Source organism: Magnolia sinica, chromosome 3 (assembly GCF_029962835.1).
Source record: "Magnolia sinica isolate HGM2019 chromosome 3, MsV1, whole genome shotgun sequence".
In the NCBI taxonomy this organism is placed as follows: Eukaryota; Viridiplantae; Streptophyta; class Magnoliopsida; order Magnoliales; family Magnoliaceae; genus Magnolia; species Magnolia sinica.
Window position 1 is genome coordinate 51,853,516 of NC_080575.1, and position 19,631 is coordinate 51,873,146.

Below are 19,631 nucleotides of genomic sequence, written 5' to 3' on the forward strand. Positions count from 1 at the left end.
GAGTATTAGATCCTACTCATTTTTTACCCCATGTCCTAAAATGATCTCACAAAACGGATGGATGGAGTGGATTCCTCACAAACATCATAGTAGGCCCCACTAAGGTTTCAAGCGCAGGAACTTCCCGCGGAAGGCTTTGGCAGGAAATCCATGTCTAGTGCTGACGCTCCTCGAGCTCAAGTTGTACGAACATTTCAAAGTTACATGACCCCACAATAATGTATTTATTATATCTACACTGTTCATGCATTTTGAGAGATCATTTTAGATCATGAACCCAAAAATGAGTCATATCCAAAGCTTAAGTGGACCACACCACAAATAGCAGTGGAGGACTGATTCTCACCATTAATACATTCGTAGGGCCCACCATAACGTTTATTTTCCATCCAATCTTTTAATTAGGTCACACAGACCTGGATGAAGAGGAAAAATAAATATCATATTGATAAAAAACTTCTGTGACCCCCAAAAGGGTTTCAATGGTAGACGTTTAATCTACCACTGCTGTTTGCAGTGTGGTCCAGTTGATCTTTGGATCTGTCTTATTTTTCGGCTCAAGCCTTACGAAGAGCTCGCCAAATGGACGAACGGTCTGGATATAACACATACCTCCTGATGGAACCCACAGAACTTGGTGACGTCAACACACCAGTTATCTCGGTGGTGTGCGGTACTCGATTTCGATAAGAAAGGCTTGAATGACCTTTTTTAAAAGCAGAGAGGGTTTCGGCTTTCGAAACCCTAAAATTTCTCCCAAATCTCATCATATTGGCGAGGATTTCTTCGGATGTCTCTCCAAAATCGGAGATTTTATTTGCGGTAACCTAGGAACGACGCTTCGATTCAAATGGCCTTCCGATCATGGCGATCTCTTCTATAGGTACCGAAATCGACCCTCTAATTTTTTTCCCGATTTTTTCGGATGATAACGCTATCCTGAATTATATTTGAGGGTTTTTTTTTTTTTAATAACTTTTTGGTCTCTTTCGAAGGATTTCGTATCACTGGACCGTGATACCGATAATATCGGCCGATAGTATCGATATTATGAACACTGATTCCAACCACATTAGCTCAAAAGTAAATGGTTTGGGCCCCCCAACTACTTGTATCTGCCTTAAGAAGTATGGATTTATGATTCAATGTGGGGTCGAAGGAGACCTATTAACCGAAGCAAGGGGAGTTTCTCCATCCAAGCCAACAAGGCTAAGAATGTATCCAAGCGTGGCAAAATAGGAGGGTCCTGCCCATTAGACGAGGTAAACTTAGCACCTTGCATTGGAATATCGACTAGATCGAAACACTGGATCCATCCCGTGAAATCCTTCATGCTTTTGGTTAGCCGATAGCTTGGTGACTTCTCATATGTGAACCGGGTGACATTAATGTCCCCCCTGTTAAAGTCCCTTGATATACATTGATATACCATCCTCTAATGGCTCAAGCTTTTAGGGCCTGTTTGGCCGGGCAGATTGGATGGGATTGGATGGTATTAGAGTGGATTGCACGAATTTCAATGTAATGATAGCTGCGTCAGTGGATTGGTGCAAGATCTATGGGATTGCTATATCTGGTCTGTTTGGCACGCCCGTTCAATCCCGGGATTAAACCTTCCAATCCTTTTCAATCCCTCGAACCAAACACGTCCCAGGAAATTTTGAAGGGATTAGGGTGGATTGGATGGGATTTAAAGGTAATGATGGTTATGTGAGTAGATTGTCTTAAGATCCATGGGATTGTTATATTCTGGGATCAGGATCCCGTGTTTGTTTGGCACGCCTGGCCAATCCCGGGATCTATCTTCCAATCCCTTCCAATCTGCCTGGCCAAACTGGCCCTTAAAGAAAATGGTTGTTTGACATGGAATCAGAGTGGAAGGTCATGTGTTCGAATCTCGAGAATGGCAAATATGCCTCCATAATATATTCTCCCATGGGGGGCCATTGTTTATGGTGTGAGTCAGTGTCCCTCCACCCTGGCCCGGTATGTTCTCATGTGGAGTTCCACCCCATGTGTGGGGGAGTGTTAAAGTCCCATGATATACATTAATATGCTATCCCCTATTGGCTCGAGCTTTTAAAGAAAGAGATTGTTCGACACCCCCCTCCCAAATGCACCAGGGGATCAACCACCTTATTGGAATTGTCTTCAACTCCTACAATTTGTCTCTCTAATCTACTTTGCACGGGCCATAGACTGAGGTAAAAAACCATCTGAACACAAACGCAACTTCGTAGAGGACCACAGAGACTGAAACATCACTATTTCGACAAGAAACAAATGCATTCAATTTGGGGGAACTTATTTTACTCAATAATTAACAAAAGAAGAATGAAGAGAACAATCACAATATTTGTTTAATCTGAATTCATTTACATCCTTTATCTCCTTTGATTCCAAAGTAAAGCGTTTACATAATTCAATACAAATATTAAATGTTCAATATTAATTTCTGTAGCATTTCAAATCGCATCATGATCTCCAGTATGGAGATATTGTTGTGTTGGAATAATATCCATTCCGATTGATTCCATGCTTCTGAGAAGATACTTTGATCTTTCAACTCAGATTAGAGTCTCTTTTGATCCCTTAATAGTCATCGCTTGAGCTGACTGTCCATACAATGGACCCCTTATGCAAGCAGAGCTGTTGTGCGCCCACATGGTTGTGCGCCCACTTGGTTGTGCCCCTACATGGGTTGTGCGCCCACATGGTTGTGTGCCGCACAATGGTCATCTCCAATACCTGATTCCTTCTGAAGTCCGGATCTCTCTCTGCTATCCTGGTATTGCTCCATTGAATGAATTATAAGGGGTAGTGGGGTATTTACAGCCTTCCGCGCGTGTGAACTCTTCACCGAACCCGTTTTGCGCTAACCCTTTGTGCGGTCATACCAGTTGTGCGCCGCACAACGACACTCCTACAACAACTTCTGTTGTGCACCGCACAACCATAGTCTTCAGTCATCTTTTGTTGTGCGCCGCACAACTCAATGATGTAAATTTTGACTTCTTTTTAGGAATCTTCTTTCCTTCTTTTGATCAATTTTTATGCCTCAACAATCACCTTGCCAAGCTATCTTCCATCCCCCAAATGCCTAAGTTTCAAGCCACCGCAATTCCCCCAGATGAACCCACTGCATCCAGACAGATAGTCTTTCAACTTCTTTCTCCAAATTAAGCCCATGGTCACCGTATCAAAAGAGGCCATCTTGGTTTCCTGAAGCGAAATGATTTGAGCTTTCAATTTCTTACATATGACTTTGATTTGAGACCTTTCTGCCTAGTAGCCCAGGCCCCTGATGTTCCAGTTGAGAATATTCATTGGGATACTGACCTCACCCTCCTATCCCTTAGGATCCCATTGAGATTGCTTCTTGTTTTGTAGTTAATTGTGCTTTCAAGCCTCTTGAGCTCCCTCTGCCCTTTCTAAGTTTGTCTTGTAGTAATTTTGGAAGCTAGAAGTCTTCTCTGCTAAAAAAATTGGAGCACCTCAGCATCTTCATCGCGTGCTTGGAAAGACAATCTCAACTTCCTGCCCACCCTATTGATGATGCCCTTGGTCCAATCTAGCTCCTCTTCAGATGTTACAGTGCCCTCAGGGTCCCTATCACCTAAGATGGCCGCCTTATTCCTTTGGGCTTCCCTTGCTACTAGGATCACCACTCTTTCAATAGAGGTTTGCAAAGGTATAACATCCAATGTCTCCATCATGTCGTCACCTGAGCATGGTAAAGCGTTTTCGCCTAGGGGATTAACTGGAACAATCGGCATAGCTTTGGAAGCATCGGCAATGCAACCATTCACCTCCATTGTGCCGTCCTTCCCATCCCCTAAAGATGCCCTTGAAGAACAACCTTGGAGGGAGTTGTCTTATTTACCTCTGTTGAGACATGGAGTAAAGGTTCTCTCGTAAAACGATCAGTTTCTATCGACACTGGAAGAGAGAGAGGTCATGTTGCATGAGGATAGCTCTCAGACCCCCCCTTGTGTAGGGTAGAATACCAAAAGACCATTCTCAGTTGGCTCGTGTGCCATGCACAAGTCTCTAATCTCAACCCTTCTAACTCTGGCTCGAGACGCTAGAGAAACGTCTATCGATGTAAAGGAGACACGTGGCACGGGCTATGAATTTGAAGAAGTAATGCATGGTTCAAGGGCGGCACATGTCATTGGCATAGACGATGCATATGAGCTCTAGATCCAAGCCAAAGTCTTAGGCAAACTAGATGGATAGCATGCCCCCGTGTGAGCCTTCTCCCGTTTCCACATAGTTGATTAAGGACGTAGCACACCCGCTTGTCACTCTCACAAAGCACCTCGCATCTACAAAAGGCGAAGATCATGCCATCTATCCACCGACCTCCTGGAATCTCATCAACGACGTACACATTGCATTTGCACCCCCACCTTCTAGTACTTCACCTAACGATGAGACTGGAACTCCTTCCTGAGAATCGTTTTCGGCGATACCAGGATGCCGTGGTGCTTCCCCCCTCTGCCACGGGGAGCCCCACGACTCTCTTCCTTTTCCACCCTTTGCTGAATACGAACATCGCCCACTGTGGGGTCGATAGACTATGGTGCCTTGATTGCCCTTCTCCTTCTGATACTCAGGCGATTAGCGCTAAGGTCCTCATTGACTTCAGAGCCCTCATCTATGGCCAACACTTCCCCCTATGCACTCACCAATGGCTATGAAAGCATCCTTATTCCATAGCTCCAAAGGGATGCCCCAAATCAAAGAACTTGGCTACAGGTCAATACTCATAAGTATAATCATGATAAAATGGTTGTCGGACAGTATCAATGCAAGCCCTAAGCATACTTTAGGCAAAGTGTCCCTAGAATGCCTGAAACGCCTAGGCACACCATTGGAAATTCAAGGTGTATTTTTTAAAATTTTTATTTTATATCATAAATGTTATATGTGTGTCCCACATACAACCAGTTGTAGATGAAAAAAGAAGTCCAACAAATTGCTATGTGGGGCCCAACATGGTGTATTTATACCATCTAATCCTTCCAACAAGGTTGCCCCATTAAGAAAATAGGATGGCCCAAAAATCATGACAATGATGCAACTAAGCTGGAAAGTGTATACTAGGAGAAAGCATCACCTACAGATATGAAGATCTAAAGAAATCTCACAAATCTGAAAGGTTTGACAACTTTGACTTTCTATTCAAAGTCATCCTTTGACTGTTGACCAAGTTATCATATGGGAAATATTGGTCTCATTTGGTAGGCCTTGAAATATTCTTACGAGATCCATTTCTGTTTTTTAATTTGGATTAGTAGTTTAATAGTTAATGAGTATTTTAATGTTAGTTTTGGTGGGATGTGTATTTATCCAATATGGTTTAGTAGGTCTTCTTTTGGTGCCTGGAGTTTATTTTGTCTATAAATACTTGTTGTAGATTAAACTTTTAGGGCAGCTTATTATTAATTGTTTTTCTCAATAACAAGTTTATATGAGAACTTTGAAGTTCTGAATGTTTGTATGCATGAGTGTGTCATATCTCAGCACATGAAGGGTGTGTGATATTGCTTACTAATCGTCGGGTGAGTTATATCCTAGAGGAATGTTTGCTATTTCTGTTTTTCTTTTTCTATTTTTATTTGTTGATTTTTTCCATGAGCTCCATCTGGAACTGCATCAATTGGTATCAAAGCCCAGGTTTTCCTCCACAATGATTGCTAGAAGTGGGAGATCTTTCAAAAGGAAGATTGATGAGGGCTAGTTGGAAAATTTGTTGCTAGAGATTACGAGACAGCTAGATGACATTGGTGGATGACTGGCTGATGTGGAATCTAGAGTTCTGGGCACATCAAAACAGTACGGAATAGATGAAGGAGCCTCGCACAATCCTGACTCTCTAACAAAGAGCCACTTGAATAAATTTAAAAAAACAGGGTCCACATGATAATAATGAGCGTCCTCGACTTGAAGGGATACATTCCAGGGTGAGTAGATCACCAACTCTTAGGGATGAAAATAGATGGTCATATGATCCAAGGGGAGGAATGTAAGATTGGGAACACAATGTTTTCAACTACATGACCTGAGGTTACCATGATCATGTCGATGATATCACGTGAAAGGTGAACGTCGATGTTCCAACTCTGAAGGCAATCTCATTCCAAATCTCTTTCTTGACTGGTTATCTGCTATAGAAGATTATTTCGATTGGGATGGTACGAAGGACAAGAGTAGGATACGGTTGGGATGGTACGAAGGACAAGAGTAGGATACGGTTTGCTAAGATGAAGCTCAAAAGCCATGCTCGAATATGAAGGGGTGTTGAGAGAGAATACGGGTGAATGGTCAACTTTCTATAGAACATTGGCATGAGATAAAAAAAAAGGTTGAAAGAAAAATACCTACCCATGGACAACAGTGGTATGTTGTATGACCAGCTTCTTACTTTAAAGCAATGTGGGCTTGGTATGGAAGAATACATGCAAAAATTCAATGAGGCCACTATTAGATGTCAGCTCATGGAGGATGAAAGACAAACCATCTCCTATTTAAAAAGGCACTGAGATTCGACATCTGATTTGAAATCAGCACTCATTGGTGACGTTATCAAAATCGTTATCGTATCGCAAATCATAATAGAGTTTGAATAGTAAATCGTAAGATTTTTTAATATCTTCCTAAAAATATGAAGAATACAAATAAATCAGAAAAGAACTTAAAAATTCAGCAATCATCCTTTTGCCATCAATATGCACCAAGTAAGACCATGTCATGATAGTGTTATTCTTAAGTCTTTCAAGAAAATTTCCTTGAAAAAGATATTTCGATTTCTAACCATCACTCCACAATCATAACCAGTGTTCGAAGTATCGGTATTGCTACAAGTTTCGCTGGCCAAGGATACGGAAACAATAACGATATCGCCGATAATATCACTGATAACCGGAAATGCGGGGAAACATAGGAAAAACAATGGAATTTTCAGCGAAACTTCAGGAGATGTTAAAATGTACATATTTGCATGTTTAGAATTTATTTTTTAAAAAAATAAAAATAAAAAAAAATTATGAAAAGAATGCATACAGAACAAGTTTCCATTTAATGGGGCCTTAAAAGCATGTGTTGTTGGAAGAAATCAGTCCAACCATCCCATTCGGCCTATTTAAACATCCAACTTTCCATCCAAACATCTATCAATATTGCAAAATATCAACAACACATGATATTTCATTAAAAAAATCATCAACAATTGGAAAGAAAATGAAAGATTGTGGTCTTAATATCATGCATGTTGGGATATCGATAATATCAAGACATTATCAATATTATCAATAACAAATTGAACACTACATACAACCATGTGCCCATGAAAAAAGATACGTTGGCAATATTATTGAAATATTGTCGATACACTTTGATACAAGCATTACCTAGAATTTACACAGTCGAAAATATTGGCGATATTGATGCATTGACAATACAAGCAACACTTAGAATTTACATAGTGGAAAATATTGACGATTACATTAGTGATATTGATACGTTGGTGATACTTAGTGATACATTGCTAATACCTGGAATTTTTGATACTACCAGCGTTATTGGTATCGCTACCAGTGTTATTAGTATCACTGAGCTAGAGATAAAGATAATATTGGAGATAATTTGAACATTGATCGTAACCGTCCATAAAAGCATTCCAGATAAGTCATACATCAATTTGGTGTTTTGACTAGTTAAGAGATAAGAAATCATTAATATATATATATATATATATATATAGATAGATAGATAGAAAACTTTACAATTTAACATTGAAGGGAATATATATCATTTAATCTCTTATAAAGAACATAATAAAATATTTTACCTTTCCTAAATGATTCCTTTTTTAAAAAGGTTTTTTCCTAAACGATTCTTAAATTCCCTGCCAATTTAAAAGCATAAAATGAAAGCCACATGAGGTTTAAAATAGAAGAGAACATGTATAATTTGAATCATAAATTGTAGGATTCAAATCATAAATCGTAGGATTAATATAAAAAGGGATTCAAATATGGGATTCAAATCATTTTGCTTAAGATTCACCTCAAATCCTAAATATAATTGTAGGATTTTGACAACACTGCTTATTGGAAAAACAGCCTGGAGAAATGCTTTCACCTCTCCCTAAAGGTGGAACAAAAGTTGAAGGGATAGCCCTAGATGGCTTTTCTCTCAAGCCGGAGAGAGTGGACACCGGAGTGTTGTTGAATCTAATATGCTACCCAAGCCCAATTATTACCCTCAGCCCAGAACCAATAACAGTAAGCCGACGCCATCCTCTAATCCAAAAGGCAAATTCACCAACCCAAATCTGAAGAAAGAGACTAAGGATATTTTGTGCTTTTAAGTGCGGAGGGAAATGAGACTATGCTATGGAGTGTCCGAATAAAAAGACTCTTTAGATGGCCGAACCAGAGGATGAAGAAAATGGAGGTGGTGGCTGAGGAAGTTGATGGAGAAGAAGCTAGTGAGGAAGTGAGAGCTGCTGAAATTTATGTGATACCTCGCTTTTTGACTATTCATAAGGGTGCAGACAAAGATGGGTTGAGAACAAATATCTTCGTTAGTGGCTGAGGAAGTTGATGGAGAAGAAGCTAGTGAGGAAGAGAGAGCTGCTGAAATTTATGTGATGTGCCACTTGTTGACTACTCATAAGGGTGCAGACAAAGAAGATGGGCTGAGAAGGAATATCTTCCGTACTTGCGTTGGGAATCATGTGTGCAAAGTAATCATTGATAGTGGGAGTAGCAAGAATGTTGTTTCACTGGATATTGTTGATAGGTTGAAGCTTCCAGTGGAGAAACACCAACATTCCTATTAGGTAGCATGGGTAAACGACACAAGCATACCCATTACCAAGAGTTGTATGGTTTCTTTTAAAACAGGCAGTTATGAGGACTCCATTTTATGTGTTGTTGTCCTTATGAAAGTGATCCACTTGCTGTTTGGAAGGCCTTGGTTGTGTGACAAGAAAATCACTCATCAAAAGAAGACCAATACATATGTGTTTGTGAATAAAGGGAAAAGAGCCAAACTTGTGCCACTTAAAGATGATGAAAAGGGGGGTGAAAAGAAGACTGAAACAAAGAATACTTCTCAAGTTTTGCCTTTGCGCCAGTTTGAGGGTGAAGGGTGAAGATGTAGCATTTGCTCTTGGCTTGCACATGACCGACAACAAGCAGTTCATTCTCCCGAAGTGCAGAAATTGTTGTCTGATTTTTCTGACTCAGTCCCAAAAGAGCTCCCAAATGAATTACCTCCCATGATGGGGGATGTGCAGCATGCCATTGATTTGATTCCGGGTGCATCTTCACCTAACCTTCCGACATATCATATGAATCCTACAGAAGCAACTGAACTCAAAAGGCAGGTTAACGAGTTATTGAAGAAAGGCTTCACTAGGGAGAGCCTAAGTCAGTGTGCGGTGCCTGGTCTCTTGACTATTAAGAAGGATGCGAGTTGGAGAATGTGTGTTGACAGTCGAGCTATCAACAAGATCACCATCAAATACTGGTTTCCCATACCTAGATTAGATAATATGCTTGACATGTTGGCCGGATTGACTGTCCTTTTCAAGATTGATCTTAGAAGCGGCTACCACCAAATCTGAATCAGATTAGGAGATGAGTGGTAGACAACTTTTAAGACCAAAGATGGTCTATCTGAGTGGTTGGTTATGCCTGTTGTCTCTTTACAAGGAGTAGAAGTAAACCCGACTAAGGTTCAGGTGATATTGGAGTGGCCAGTTCCAAAAACCATGACTGATGTTCACAGTTTTCATGGCTTGGCGACATCTTATAAGCAGTTCATTTGAAATTTCAGTGTTATTATAGCCCCCATAACTAAATGTTTGAAGAAGGGGAATTTTGAGTGGACAAAATTAGCCACCAGGGTTTTTGAAATCATTAAGAAAATGATTGTAGCCCCAATACTCCAATTTCCAGATTTTAGCAAAGTATTTGAGGTTGCTTGTGATGCCTCACGTCTAGGAATTGGAGGAGTTATTGTCATAGGAGGGACACCCCGTTGCCTACTTTAGTGAGAAGCTTAATGAAGTTAAGAGAAAATATTCAACATGTGACATTGAATTCTATGCCTTGGTCTAAGCTTTAAAATATTAGAAGCACTATCTAATTAGCAATCAATTTGTGCTCTATTCAAATCATGAAGCACTGAAATATTTGACTTCATAGAAGAAACTCAGCACTAGACATGCAAAGCGGAGTAATTATCTCCAATAGTTCACTTTTGTTACAAAGCACATGTCGAGTGTGGAAAATAAGGTGGCTGATGCACTCAGTAGAAGAGCTCACTTGTTGATTTTCCTATTCACTGGGGTAACTGGTTTTGAACAACTAAAGACATTATAGTGAAGATCCAGATTTTGGAGTTATTTATGCAGAAATTACTACAGGAAAGTTATCTTAGCATCCACACTATATAGTCCATGATGTCTATATATTTAAGGGAACAAAATTATATATTTCTAAGACCAGTGTGAGTGAACAAGTAATATAGAATTGCATTCTAGAGGCTTGGGAGGACATTTTGGAAGGGACAAGACATCAACTCTTATACATATTTTATTGGCCTGGATTACAGAAAATTGTTGCAAGAACTATTCAGCAGTGTCGTGTTTGTCAACTTTCCAAGGAAGAAAACAAAACACTGGCCTATAAACACTTTTACATGTGCCAAATAAACCTTGGAGAGACCTTAGCATGGATTTTGCACTTGGTCTTTCCTAAGACCAACGCAGTTCATGATTCTATTTTTCTAGTAGACAGCTTTTCAAAAATGGCTCACTTTTTACCATGCAAAAAGACATCAGATGCCTCTTCCATAGCTAAACTTTTCTTTAATGAAGTTGTCAGGTTGCATGGAGTCCCTATTTCAATTGTTTCTGTTCACGACGTGAAGTTCATGAGCTACTTTTGGAAACATTGTGGAAGAAGATGAACACTAAGCTACTATACTCTAGTGCTTTTCATCCCTAGATTGATTGGTAAAATGAGTTGGTAGAAGCCTGGGTAATTTGCTAAGGTGTTTAATTGGTGAGCATGTAACAACATGGGATCAAATTTAACCAATGGCAGAGTTTGCATACAACAGTTCAGTAAATAAGAGTACTAGGAAGTCTGTCATTTGAAGTTGTTTTAGGGCTGAAAGCCTGAAACTGACGCAACCTATTGACCTTCTTCCGTTGCCACTTGGGGCTAGGCCAAGTGGAGAAGTTGAAGAATTTACTACACATACATAATGTGCATGAAGAGGTCAGAAGAAGAATTGCTACCAGCTATGCAAACTACAAAGAAAGAGCTGATGCTAAGTGGCGATGTGTCTTTCGATGTTGGAGACATGGTTATGGTCCACCTTTGACCTAAAAGTATCCTAAGGGAAAGTTCAAGAATGGAGTTGTCAGGTTGCATGGAGAAGTTAGCTGGACCATATAGAGTGAAGGAGAAGTTAAGGATCTAATATGCCTATGTACTTGAGTTGCCTAAGAATCTTCACATACATCCTGTTTTCAACATTGCAGATCTCACTTTCTATCATGGCCATCATGAAGACCAGACATGAATAATAGGCCATAAGGATGCCACATATGCCTAAAGAGCCGAAAGTGGTTGAAGACATCCTCGATGATCAAATATTTTCAATAGGGCTAGGAGGATATCGCAAGTTTTTGGTGAAGTGGAAAGGGTGTCCAATGACTGATGGAAAGTGGATCTCCAAGGAAGATTTGTAGCGATTTAACTCCAATCTCTATGAAGCATATCAAACTGCTACCTCACTGGAGACATGATCGTTCAAGCTGGGGAGAGATGATGTAACTAAGGGTTGGAAAGTGTCTACTAAGAGAAAGCATCACCTGCAAATATGAAGAACTAAAGAAATCTCACAAATTTGGAGAGTTTGACAACTTTAACTTTCTAGTCAAAGTCAGCCCTTTTACTAACCATTGACCGAGTCATTGTTGTAAAAATGTTGATAAAAAAAAATAAATAAATAAATATATATATATATATAGATAGATAGATAGATAGATAGATAGGGAAATACTCACCTGCACACCAGTTCACACGGAACTGGTGCGAACCTGTTTGAGAACCCATCATACGTGATGTGGATCCAAAATCTGAACCGTTCATGTGAAGCAGCACCTCGCGAAACCCCCCGGGCCCAAGTTTTACTTTGATCTAAAACTTTGATGGGCCATGAAAAATGAAAACAGTTTCCTCCCTTGATTTGCATCTCTTTGCTATGGCCCACCAGAATTTTAGATCGGGGTGAAAATTTGTCACATGGGGTTTCATGGGATTCCGCATCACATGGACCGTTCAGATTAGACACCCATGACACGTGTGCAAAGGTGCGCACGTGCATAGGTGCGCAGGTGAGCATGACTCTCTCTCTCTCTCTCTCTCTCTCTCTCTCTATATATATATATATATATATATATATATATATAATTTTGCAAAAATCCATGTTTTGGTGTTTTTAGGAATAGTCCTACATTGGAAAAAAGGAAAAAATTGAGTTTATATGAGAAAGGTGGAGTACCATAATGTTTATTTGTTTGGTCTATGGAGTATCGGGGCTTGCGTGTTCCATTGCAAAGCACTGGAACACCCGCACTCGGGCTCGGGCTCAGTGCAACGGCATGGGCATGTGAAGCAGTGTGGCTGTAAAGGCGCTAGTGGCGCACTTTACACTTAGCACATGTCGCAGAGGGGTCGCTCCTTCACGACCTTACGCGAACTGGTGCGACAGAGAAATAGGTCAGGTGGCTGGGATAAGAACTAGTGGTTTGAATGAGACTTGTGTGACTTTTATACAGGCTGGAAAAACTAGCCGTTGGAGTGAGGTGTAACTCCTCATGCACATAAATTCTGACCATGCAAATGCATGTGGCTAGCCCAACAGCTATAAACGGCTAGCCATTTTGTGTAAACGGCTAGCATGCAGTAGCTTTTATTCACATGCACAACGGTCAGAAACTGCCAATAACGGCTAGTTTCTCACCAACTAGAAAACGATCACATGGGTTAATGGCCCTGAACCAAAGCGGTTAGCCACCCCCCTAGCCTATATAAACAATGCCAAGATGGTTCTCAATCTATCACAAACACTCGAACCATACTCACATACGAACCAACAAGAAGAGCATACAATGTACTCATAGCAAGTCAACAAGGTTCATACGAACCTTAGCCTGAAGAACTCAAGGAACAGACTAGTGCAGTGGTCTACAATTCTCTCTTCTCTTTCTGATGCTGGGATTTTTTTCATTTTCTTTATTTGCTAGAAATTTGTGTAGTGAGTTCCATTCGTGGGTCTTCGTATTTGCTGAACGCAGATCCACACCCAGGCTCATTGTATCTTAGAAGTTGTTTGCCTGAAACGTTTCAGCATTCTCAATCTGATTGAGAAGGGGCAAATAACGCTTTAAGGACATCGTACTCTTACGTGCTTCAGCCTGTCCTGATATTTTTCAGTTTAATTATTTACAGAAAATACAATTCTATACTGTTTTTCACAACAGTCATCATATGGGAAATATTAATCTCATTTGTTAGGCCTTGAAATATACATACCAAATTCATTTTTATTTTCTAATTTGGATTAGTAGTTTAAGAGTTATTTCAGTGTTAGATTTGTTGGGAGGGGTATTTGTGTAGTATGAGAAAGTAGGGCATCTCTTGGTGTGAAGGGTTTATTTTGTGTTAAATGCTTGCTATATAGGTTAACTCTTAGGGCAACCTTTTTTGTTTTCGTAATAAGAGTTTCATACGAAAACTTGAAATTTTTGAATCTTCGTATGCTAGAGTGTGTAATATTTCTTCTAATCTCTCGGTGAGTCATATCTTGAATATTTACTATTTCTGTTTTTTTTTTTTCTTTTTTCCCATTTTTATTTGTTGGTTGTTTTACAAGGCTCCCATCTAGAACTGCATCAAATCACGTGAGCCACATAATATAAAATAATGGAGAATTGCCCAACAACTTTGAAATTCACGTTTCGGTCCACTTGATGGTTGGATCGACATGATTTTTGAGGCATCCCATTTCATTATGCACAACCATGTTAGATTGGTTGGATGCCATATATACGCCATAGTGGGCCCCACACCATGCACATACACACATACATCAATTTTTTTTAATGGTTAAACACAATTCTAAAAACTTGCATCTCCTTAAACATTCCAATGAATCCGCAAGACCCTATCATCTAATTCCTCAATTTCCCAAACCTAAATACCCTAATTCATAAGGTTCCTCTTTTAGCCTAAAAGGCTGATATTTTGAGATTACCCTTAAGGGTATGTCACAAAAATTTTCAAGTGGCCGACAAGTGCATGCCCGAGGGTGGCAACGCATCTTGGGCCCAAATGTGGTGGAAGTGGCCCAAAATGCCTATGCATGTTGCAACATGCCTTTAACTAATTAGACAACATCAATAGTGACTTTGTTTTTCAGTTGGCATCATTAACTACAAATTCTAAATAAATGGTAAATCTAGAGTTGAAATCCCAGCAATTTTAGATGTCAAGAACTTATAACGAGGGATCCCTTATCCTTACCAGTGTTCGAAATATCGGTATCGCACAATTGATCGCACCCTTGGGATATAGATATGTATCGGTTATCGCACAGGATATATCGTTTGTATCGCATAGTTTATCGCACTTTTTGGGAAACATGGGGAAACATTAGCAAAATGGTTGAATTTTTTTATGAAACTTTGGGGATTATTTAAAAAGACCTTAATGCACACTTTTAAATCATAAAATATCAAAAAAGAAGTGCACATAATAAATTTCCTTTGTATAAGGTACTAAGTTATGCGTGTTATCTGATTAAACTAAGGTAAATATATTTAAATATGATGCATACCATTTATAAATGTATAAAGATATGTATGAAAATGAGTCACATCCAAACATCAATTGGAATTCATTTTAACATGTCATTTTAGGGCATGGGCCGAAAAATAAGGTAGATCCAAATCTGAGGTGGACCACACCACACAAAATAGTGTTCATTGAATGATCATCATTAAACTATTTTGGGCCTATAATTTTTTTGGATAAAGCTAATATTTATGTTTTCCCATCCAGGTTTGTCAAACCTCATGGATAGATTGGATGGCAAATAAACATTACGGTGGGCCCTAAAAAGCTTCAATGGTGGACATCATTGCCACCACATTTCCTGTAGTATGGTACACTTGATCTTTCATCTATCTCCTTTTTGGGCTCATGCCTTAAAATTACTTATGAAAATGGATGGAGGGTGTGGATTGGCTGGTGTACCACACGAGGTATGAGCATGTGTCGTGCAAAGATGGGATGCGGATTTCCTACTAAATCCTTTCGCATGAGTGGGGCACACCGTGATGTTTGTGAGAAATCTACTCCATCCATCAGTTTTGTGAGATTATTTTAAGACTTGAGGCAAAAATTGAGCAGGATCCAAGACTCAAGTGGGCCGCACTAAAGAAAAAGGTGGGTAGGGAAATTCCTACCATTGAAACCTTCCTGGGTCGACAGTGATGTTTACATTCCATCCATACCGTTCATTACGTCATCACTACTAGGATGAATTGAAAACCCAAATATTAGACTGATTCAAAACCTATGGCCCCACGAATATTTCAACTGTGTACCTTCAATCCTCACATTTTCGGCCTACTTGAGTCTTGGATCCGGCTCATTCTTGGCCCTATGTCTTAAAATGTGTTCAAAAAACGGATGGACGGAGTGGATTTCTCACCAACATCACGGTGGACCCTACCTAAGTTTCCAACGCATGAACTTAGACAAGCGTCCACGAAATCGGATTGTGTATTGAGTTACTCAGTGCGCTTTTATCGTATTGAGTAAACTTAGTTGGACCTACTGTGAATGTATGTGGTTTATCCACACCATCCATCCATTTTTACTGCTAATTTTAGGGGTTTATACCAAAATTGAAGTAAATCCAAAGTTCAAGTGGGCCATTACACCGGAAACAGTGTGGAGTAATGATTTCCACCGTTGAAACCTTCCTAAGGTCCAAAGTAATTTTTATTTGTCATCCAACCTGTTCTAAGATCACAAAGACATGGATGAAGAGAAACCACAAACATCAGCTTGATCCAAAACTTCTTTGGCCTCCAAAAAATTTTCAATGGTATAGGTTCAATCAAAATGTTTCCTGTGGTGTGGTCCAGTTGAGATTTTAATTTGCTTCATTTTTGGGATCAAGCCATAAAATTATCTTTTAACATGGATTAGCGAAGTGAATAAAATAAAAAAATAACAGTGGACCCCACACAATTTACTCAATACACTAAGGGTACTGAGTTACTTAGTACGCAATCCGCTTCTGTCGTCCACGTTGTACAAACAGTTGAAAGGAGATCAGAGTTACATGGCCCCACCAATAATGTATTTATTATATCCACACCGTTCATCCATTTGGAGAGATCATTTTAGATCATGAACCCAAAAATGAGTGACATCCAAACCTCAATTGGACCACACCACAAATAGCAGTGAGGACAATGATTCTCACCGTTATAACATTCGTAGGTCCACCATAACGTTAGTTTTCCATCCAATCTGTTCATGAGGTCACAAAGACCTTGATGAATAGGAAAAACAAATATCATACGATCCAAAACTTTTGCAACCCAAAAGGGTTTCAATGGTGGACGTTCAATATCCAGCTGCTTTTTTCCAGTGTGGTCCACTTGATCCTTGGATCTGTCTTTCTTTTCGGATAAAGCCTTACGACAAGCTCGCCAAATGCATGAACGGTTTGGGTATAATATATACCTCATGATGGGACCCACATAACTTGGTGACGTCAACACAATCGGTGACGTGCGATGCACCAGTCCGTCCGCCTCCTTTGAATAAGGGCTCGGGGCCCTTTTTTTTCGAAGCAGAGAGGGTTCCGGAACGCCGGAACCCTAAAATCTCTCCCAAGGGCCGATGATTTCGGGGATTTCGACGGATTTTGCGCCCAAATCTCTCCAAATCAGAGGCTTCTATTCGAATCACCCATCAAACACAGCTTCCGATCAGGGCAATCTTCTTTACAGGTACCGAAATCTGCCGTTGAAAGTTTTTCTTCTTCTTTTTTTTTTTTTTTCATTTTTTTTCGGATAATTACGCTGTCCCAGGTGCGATATCGACGATAATATCGGCCGATATCTGAAGTTTTGGATTTTCGGTATCTTCCGGGGGTTATCGGAAGAGTTTCGTCTCGCTAGGGTCCGATACCGATAATATCGGCCGTTAGTATCGATATTTCGAACACTGATCCTTACTATTATCCTGCCCGGCGAGTATTCTATTTGTGTACTCTAGTTTGAAGGACTGGACCAACATAGATCTAAACGGTACCCGAGTTTAAAATATTAGTATTTGTGCAATGTTATATGGGTGACAGACAAACTAAACCAAGTTGTTCCGTAAAGGTAATGGTGATAGTAACAGCCACCACCGTTACCTTTACCAATGGGTTCTAACGGCCATTACAGTCTCTTTTTTATTTTTATTTAATAAATAAAAATTAAAAATTAAAAAATTAAAAAAATTAAAAAAATAAAAACACGTAAAAAACTTGTATACTGTTATGGCACACCATGAACTCAACCTGTCGATCTGTTTATAAAATGCTTTTGAGGTGTTGCATTCCATTCGGGATTTTTATTTCTCCATTATTTCTTTCTTCCCATATCATCTCTCTTGAACAATTGTGCAGGATTTTATGGAAGTGACCACTGCCCAGTTTCCTTTGTGCTTTCACCAACCACATCAGAATCCAACTCATGCTAGCTCACTCTCACAATTTGGCTGGCGTGTTTCTTGGTTGTCCCTCTTGTATTTTCTTATTGATAATTTCCAGACAGTTTCTTGTTTCAGAAGCATTGCATTTTGGATGGATACATCAGTATGTGGATGCTAAAATTTTCTGGGGGAGCCTTTTGAGGTTGAATCTTCTGTTTTCTTTTCATTATTAGTTAGTAGAGAAAGGATCAAATGCTTTTCTTTTTTGTTCCAGAACAGGACCTTTCATCCATTTGGTCCTTCTGTGCAGGTGATCCTGGCCACTGATTGCAGGATTCTTGAGGATCACAAATATGCAATTAGGAAAATAAATGTCCAACCACCAGATGATGAATGGTGTTCAGTGGAAAAGGTCCTCTAATTGATTGGATCTGACTGGTGTCATGTTTTGGCATGTGCCCCATCCTTGGTAGGGTGGAGGAGGAGAGAAATACGGCAGCGGTCCACATTCAACTGAGAAAAACCCAATGATTGGTTGCTGCGATCTTCTGATCTTGGAGATTTTTCGGTCATTGTAGATAATTGAGGGGAAGGGAGGGAGGGAGGGAGGGAGGGTCGTCACATCAGAGATGAAAACGCGCATACATATGATGTGCCAAACCTTGGTCCCCTATCCTGTAATTCCTCTCGTCAGGGACATGAGGAGGAATTGTATATTATGTGGCCCGCATCTTTTGAATAGTATTACACACTTTTAACTTTGGTTAGTGAGGCTCATGGTTCAGTAAATCTAGAACATTGCTCTAGGAACCCCACCATGGATGGAGCATGCCTTCAAAGATCTGCCAAATTGGGTGGATAGGGCGTTTTTCTCACTTTAATGTGGACCATTGTATTTGGCGTCTTTAAATGGAAAGATGATAATTGTTCAAGGAGATGGTTAGGGAAATACAAGGATGGCCCATGACTGGATAAGAACTGCCATGATTGGTGGCCAGAATCTTCTTATCCGGATCCATCTTAGTTGGATACAACATACCACTGCTCAGAATTGCTATAGCAGACTAGTTGAATCCAAGCCAGAATATTATAAACCCTAGCATATGTGGTCCTAGACTAGTAAATGTGATTCATACAAAAGAGTTCCATCGTTGCACATTATAAGCACAGCGAGACCCACTGTTGGACGGAAACTTCACCAAGTCGTACATAGTTGTTTAAGCCTAACCGAGTCAAGGCGAGTCAGAGTTGATTGATTTGCCACGAAAAGTCCAACATTACATCAGATCTATCACTCTGTCATCATGTGGGTGATCTTTCTATTCTTTGTAAATTCCAGGTTTATTTTAACATTCTGCATTAGTTTCAATTTTTCCCTTATGATTAAGGTTGATTTGATTTATGCTATAGTATGTTGATGCCTTTCATTGAATCTTGAATTACCATTTTTTAAAAAATAAAAAATTGCCATTATTTTCAAGCAGGGTCGAATGTGATCCTTCTCCTATTTACATGCTTTAGTTATGGGGAATCGATTATAGATTTTGTGCTGGTGCAATTATATTTATATTATTCATCTGTTATATTTGGAGGTGAAATGATAATTGGAATTGTGGTTGCTATCCCCCGGGTTTTCCTGAAAAGATTGGTACAGGTACTCTGCCCTGCATTTTTCCTAAAAGATCGGTACGGGTGCTTTGCCCAAAGCTTTTCCTAAAAGACGTGGGTGCTCTGCCCTGTGTTTTCCCTAAAAGGTCGTGTGGGTGTTCTGCCTTGGGATATTCTCTTTTTTATCATCTCCAAAAGTGGTCCAAG

At 39.8% G+C, this 19,631-nt stretch overlaps 1 protein-coding gene across 4 annotated transcripts in view; it reads left to right on the plus strand.

The window, feature by feature from the left end:
- Positions 1 to 18,246, plus strand: part of LOC131239914 (DNA-(apurinic or apyrimidinic site) endonuclease) — a 150,375-nt gene extending 132,129 nt beyond the window's left edge. For 3 of the 4 annotated variants that reach the window (XM_058237840.1, XM_058237843.1, XM_058237842.1), the window contains one exon: positions 17,791 to 18,082. In XM_058237840.1, the coding sequence (XP_058093823.1) occupies positions 17,791 to 17,864 (74 nt within the window). In that variant the 3' untranslated portion in view covers positions 17,865 to 18,082. Of the gene's footprint in view, positions 1 to 17,790; positions 18,083 to 18,126 lie in introns of those variants that run through there. The other variant, XR_009168483.1, reaches the window with a different exon arrangement.
- The last annotated feature ends 1,385 nt before the right edge of the window (positions 18,247 to 19,631 follow it).